The sequence below is a fragment of the Notamacropus eugenii genome, chromosome 4 (assembly GCF_028372415.1).
Source record: "Notamacropus eugenii isolate mMacEug1 chromosome 4, mMacEug1.pri_v2, whole genome shotgun sequence".
Taxonomy (NCBI): Eukaryota; Metazoa; Chordata; class Mammalia; order Diprotodontia; family Macropodidae; genus Notamacropus; species Notamacropus eugenii.
In genome coordinates, this window is record NC_092875.1 from 6,709,911 (window position 1) to 6,716,611 (window position 6,701).

General features: G+C 37.6%; 1 protein-coding gene across 1 annotated transcript in view; it reads left to right on the top strand.

The window, feature by feature from the left end:
• Positions 1–5,915, top strand: part of LOC140502137 (vomeronasal type-2 receptor 26-like) — a 70,042-nt gene extending 64,127 nt beyond the window's left edge. Inside the window, 2 exon segments of the mRNA XM_072606487.1 lie at positions 53–176; positions 4,951–5,915. Of these exon segments, the coding sequence (XP_072462588.1) occupies positions 53–176; positions 4,951–5,915 (1,089 nt within the window).
• Positions 5,916–6,701: the final 786 nt, after the last annotated feature.

Consider the following 6,701-nt stretch of genomic DNA (forward strand, 5'->3'; position numbering starts at 1 on the left):
CGTGTCTTGTTAATTTCCAGAACCATGATGCACTTTACTCCCTTGTCACTAGATTCCCTCTGCCACATGCAGTGAGAGCTGTGATCCTGGATTCAGGCAAACCCCACTGGAGGAACAGCCCATCTGCTACTTCAACTGTTCCTTGTGCCCTGAGGGGGAGATCTCCAATCAGATGAGTAAGTGTCTGCAGGTAGTTTTCACTGGATATAATAAACTGATGTGTTGCTCTAGGGTTACAAATAACTTAATCACTGCATGAACAACAGGATATACAAGAGAATAGCGAGTCCAGGAAAAGTTTGAGGCTAAGAAGAAGAGCTTGAATAAATGATACATGGTTAGAAATGGTGTTCAACATTAGTGTATTATTCAAAACCAAACTACATAGAAAAAATAGTTATATTGCCCTACCTCTTTGTAGAACATATTTGCATGATTTTGTTATGGTTTTGCATACAATGAGATAGAATTATCTGAGTGTGGAAGAATATGTACTTAGATAAAATACCTGTGGTAGGGTAGATCAGAATTTATGAACATCTTGGGTGCTACATTCACTGGACACTTTAGCCTAATGGAGTTTTGTGAGGATTATTCCCAGCAAAAATGGGTGCCCATATTATAAGCTGGATGTTTTAATTCCTCCAAAATTTTAAAGTTATATTGTGACAAATCATTTAGGAAGTAAAGTATATCATGAATTACATGTAAGAGTCTCTGTATTTCCTTTAAAATCTCTGTCACAGGAAGCCTTGCCCCTCTTTTCAGAACCAGTGTGGGCTGCGTTATTTGGGTCATTGATTATGCAAACCCAGCAGTGTAACAACCTATTATATTTATAAACTATGCAAGAGTGGTCTCAAGGACACGGGTTCCGCATTCCTGGTTTAAGGTTTTTGAAGACAAAGACAGAGTCTGTCGCAGATGTGTTAATTAAGCAAGCAGGTCAAAATTCATTCAGGAGTTACTATATTTCAGGCATTGTACTAAATCCTAGAGATATTTTCAAAGATGTCATATTTTAAGGGAGAGAAAATGTGATTGGTAAATAGAGGCACATATATACATATATATGTGTATATACATATGTGTGTGTGTGTGTGTGTGTGTGTGTGTGTGAATAGTGAAAGTAATCTCAGAGGAAGAGGCAAAAGCAGTCGGGTGGTCTAAAACAGTTCTCCTGCAGAAGAGAAAATATTTCTTCCATCTTGAAAAAGGCTAGAGAATTCAAGAGACAAAAGTAAAAAAGAACATTCACAAGACAAGATACAGCCTTGTGTTTATACTATTAAGGGAAGTGGATACATAGGAAAAAATATTTGTATCAAATGAAACTTTTTAGATAACGGTTTGGTATACATCAGAGCTGTCAAACTCATGCCATGTGGGTCACAGGCAGTCTGCCAAACTCCTGAGGGTGACCAGAACTACATGAAAATGTCACTGGGAAATGTTTAAGAAAATTAATAATGGCACAATACTTCATAAATAACGTTAATCTGCAGTTTTCTAAGTCAATGTGTGGCCAGCAGGGATCAATTTCTATTTGAGTTTGATACCAATGGATACATACATGCATGCTCACATGCATATGTGCATATACACATACATACCCACACGTGTATATAGACATATGTGTTTAAATATACGTATTTATAATACACACATTTGTAATAAAATATTTAATAAGTGTAGCAGCAATGACACATGCACACAATGTAGGCTTCTAGCACAGGTTCTTTTATCTGCTTTTCCAAAGTAAAGACAGCTTTAACAGGGTCACGAATATTACTTTAACTACAGATAAGCAGAAAGAAATGAGTATAGAAAGTGCAAGCAGAGACAGAAAATAGAAACAGAGAAATTAGCACATTGATTCAACAGACACGGCTCTAACTTTCTCAACAAAGTAATACAACTACCCACATACACCACCAGACTGGAAGAGAATCAATATCTGAGAAGTCGGGGGGTGAGGGATGGTGGGAAGGGCTCTTAACAAATGGTTATCCAAAGTCTAGCCCAGGGAATGAAAAGTTCACCAAAAGGAAAATGCCAACCTCCCAGAATATATAGCAAATACTCAGTCCCTGATTGGCTCAGAGCTGGAAGATACAAGATCTACATGACTCCACATAGCTGTGAATTATCGGGGTTCAAAGGAGATTAATCCTTAAAATGTTTAGAACTTAGTCTGAGCCTGGGAAGCTGAACTCCAGAAAAGAAGCAATTAAAATCCCACCTTACTTACACTTACAATAAGTGGTTAAAGGGCATGAATGTATATTCTCAGGAGAATTGTGAAGTTGACTCCCATATGAAAGAATATTCAAAATGATGAATAATAAAAGAAATGCAAGTCAAACTAAAAAAGGGATTTCACATCACAAATTGGCAAATATAAGAATATGAAGTTATTGAGTTGTGGGAAAATAGACTTTGTTGGTGGAACTGTGCATCAGGATGACCACTTTTAAAAGCAATTTGAAGTCATTAAAATTAAGTGACTAAAATAAGCATAGCATTTTGCCCAAAAATTTCAGTAGCAGACATGTGCCAGAAAAGCACCACTTATAATAAAGAAATTGAGCTAGACATCAAATCACTGATAGCAACACTTTTGAGCAGGTTTTGTTTATTTGTAAATGTGTTTCTTTTTTAATATGCTTCTTATAGGCAACAGATTGGAGTGTTTTATTTTCTTATCCAAGCTTTCACTTTTTCATTTTATTGGATTGTTTATTCCATTTATATTTAAGATGTAAGGATTAGGCTTATATTTTCCTCAATCTCTTGTAGTGGGTTTTTTCAAGGTATGCTTTCTCCATCTTCTCTTGTGAATAAAGTATTATCATCTTTCAGTTATTTTACATTAATCTGTTATTTTAAGGTTGTCCTGTTCCTACAGGATCTCTTCCCCTCTTATCCCCCACCTTCTTGCTTGCTGCCCCTTTTCCTTTGAGGTTTTATTTATTAGAATCCTTTGCTCCTTATTTTTATCTGGTTATATAATTCCCCCACAACTATTTTATACTCTCAGTCAGTAGATTTCCCTTTTCCTCCCCCTTCAGCTATTCATGTCCATTACTTTTTGAATTTTCATTTTTGTATGCCTTTCCAAAAATGATTTTTTTCTCCCTTTAGTATCCATCTTGTCTGTTTGTCTATTCTAGAACTTCCATCTATGATGCACAGCCTCTATAATTATATAGTCTCTTTATTTTATGTAATCAAAATTTCTAAGGCATCTATTCTATGCTCTCCATTCTAGGCATTTTCTGCCACTGCCAAGGAGGACTTACCCCCTGGATTTACCTTTTCTTCTATTTCTCACCCAGAAAAAATGTCAATTGTTTCAGGCATCAGAGATAACATTGCCCTACCATAGGATCCCTCTACCCCATATCCCTCATTATTCAGTTCACAAATGATCTCTACCCTCTTCTGACATCCTTCTCTCACATTTACTCACACCTCTCCAACTCCATTCCCAGTGTAGCATCAGTATATTTTTCAAGCACAAAATACCTAACGTCAAATGCAGTAAGCATCTCTTTTCAAAGACCATGACTCTTCACCCATAGGACCATCCATAGATGGATTCTTTTCAAACCACCAAAGTAAGGCTTCATATGTACATTGACAGTATATGAAGTAATGAGCTTCAAACTTCAACAGGAAATGAAACAAATGTGGGTGGAGGAACAATAATTCATAGCTTCTGCAAATCATTTTTCCTACTGCCCTAAAGATCTGTTGGTAGGAATGATATGTTTTTTTTTTCTTTTAAGCTCATTGTAAAGACATGAATCACCTTTTCTCATTACAATAAGTCTGTCCTTTGCTTCAAATGTATACGTTATGGTTAACCCTTATGAAGGTGATGCTAGTATTTCAGAGAAAAAGTCCAAGTCATCCTGTTTTTTCACAGTTAATAGAACGCCCTAAGCCAAAGGAGGGAGAAATTGTCTGTGACCAAGGCTAAAGCTTAGCATTCTACTCATCCCCAACCAATACATCACATTTCTGACATTTAACCAAGTCATTGCGTCAGGGGACCTGGGACATTCCTCCTCTTGCCTTCTGTCTAGGATCACAGAATCTCACGCTATATATACATCTGATCTCAAATACAAAAACAAATATTTCTGATGCCAACTAGCTCCTTGAAATCACAGAGACTCCTGATAATGAGGCAAATGCCCTCAAATATCTCAAACTAATTTCCTGTCACATCTAGAAAGTGTCCATTTATTGATTACACCTAGTGAACAGATAAAGTGTGTGGTCAACAGATGAAATAAACAGGAAATAGACAGTATCATTTACTTGACCAAGGATGGATGATTTAACTGATTATTCATTTGACTTTTAATTACATAAAAAAGTGTGGAAGTTTATACATTTGCTAGTGGACATCACCATAAAGACTATTTAAAAGGTCAAGTTGTATTATTACCTACATAGTGTTAGATTGTATGTGTCTTGTGAGTAGTTATTGCTTCATTATTTCTGTTTGAAATTCAAGTTCCTGACTCATAGCAGACAATTAATTGTTGATTCAAAGCTTAGTATCTGGCAAATTTCTCACATCACATGAATCCGAGTTATTGCTACAAAATGATTTATTCAGAGAGGATTGAGAGAACAGTATGAAAAGGCTCCAGTTTCCATTTGATTGTACTATAACATAGAATTGTGTGAAAAGTTTGTATTCCGTTAGAAAAGGTGAATATGGGGAAAATGTAATCAACTTTAAAAAATAGAGTATAGCTAAACTGAGCCTGTATTGAGTACTAGATTACTTAGCAATGATCATCTCCCCCACAGAAGGAGACATTATGCTTTGTGAAGTAAGAAATAGTACCTTGACCAATTGTACCTGTTTTCCAGGGGGTTGGGGCTAATTTGTTGAAACTAAATTCCTAAGAACTTGTTTGTCCCTTGCAGATATGAAGCATTTCATGAAGTGCCCAGAAGATGAGTATCCAAATAAGGAAAGAAATCGGTGCCTTCCCAAGGTTGTGACTTTCCTGGATGTTTCAGAACCTTTAGGGATGGCTCTGATCTGTGTGGCTCTTTCTTTCTCTCTAATTACATCTCTGGTTTTCTAGGTATTTGTGAAATTTCAAGACACCCCCATAGTTAAAGCCAACAACCGAGCTCTCAGCTATACTCTCCTCATCTCCCTCAACTTCTGTTTCCTCTGCTCCTTGCTCTTCATTGGTCGTCCCACTGCAGTCACCTGCCTCCTCAGACAAACAACATTTGCAATAGTGTTTACTGTAGCTGTGTCCGCCATTTTGGCCAAAACTACCACAGTAGTCCTAGCTTTTAGGCTTACAACACCAGGGAGTAGGGGTAGAATGTGGGTGCAATCCAGGGTGTCTAACTCTGTTGTTGTTATCTGTTCTGGGATTCAAGTTACTCTCTGTGGTATTTGGTTGGGGATATCCCCCCCTTTCCCAGATACAGATACACATTCAGAGCCAGGTCAGATCATCATTGGATGCAATGAGGGCTCTGTCATTGCCTTCTATTCTGTCCTGGGCTACATGGGATTCCTGTCACTGTGCAGTTTTACAGTGGCTTTCCTGGCCAGGAACCTCCCTGACACTTTCAATGAAGCCAAGTTCATCACATTTAGCATGTTAATTTTCTGTAGTGTCTGGATCTCCTTCCTCCCAACATACCACAGCGCCAAGGGGAAGGTCATAGTTACCGTGGAAATATTCTCCATCCTGGCATCCAGTGCTGGGCTACTGAGCTGCATTTTTATTCCCAAGTGTTACATGATCCTGTTAAGCCCAGTCAAAAACACCCAGGAAGGTATAAAGAATAAAGTAGTTTTCACAGGAAGGAATGGTTTTGGATCATTGCCTCCTAGTTCTGACCAGAGGCATAATCAATTTTAAGGACAAGTAAATCATTGCATCAGGGGACCTGGGACATTCCTCCTCTTGCCTTCTGTCTAGGATCACAGAATCTCACGCTATACTTCCTTCTGTTTGTGCCTGCCTTCACAAAGGGACAAGAAAAGTTTCTTGACCCTTTCTAAGACAAGGAAACCACAACCTACCATGATGTGAGGATGGGGGAATCATATTTACATTTCTAATGGCCTTCAGCAAACATCTTGACATTCACTGATATGTTGCCTAGACTAATAATGAAAAAATAATAATAAATAATAACTAATAATAAAAAATGTTTTGGACACCACCACCCTCTTTTACTTTTAATAATCCCAGTTATACTGAGCTTCCAGCTTCCAAATAATACCTCATCCCCAAATGTCAAGCATCTCCTTCCTAATTCCAGTTAATCTCAAAACTCCAAAACAAAATTTCTACTATTTGATGTCCAAATCTTTGATACTCCCTTTCAATGTGTTCTTTAGAATGCATGTTGCATTATCAACAAGCTTCCTTCCATCTGAAAGTTCTCACTTCTCTCACATACTACCACTCACTGAGACCTACTTCTCTCCAGATGAACCTCCTTCCTTCATCACACTTTCCAATACTAGCTACACTCTCTGCCATACCTCCACCCCTATCACTAAATTTTTGGGAGGTGGGAGATTCAGAATATTTTTGCTCCACGTTGTTGCTTCTAGGTTTTTTGTCAATGTCCATCTTTCAGACATTTCTCTTTCCTTGATGCTCACTCTATCCAAACTCAATCAGCCAAACAAAATT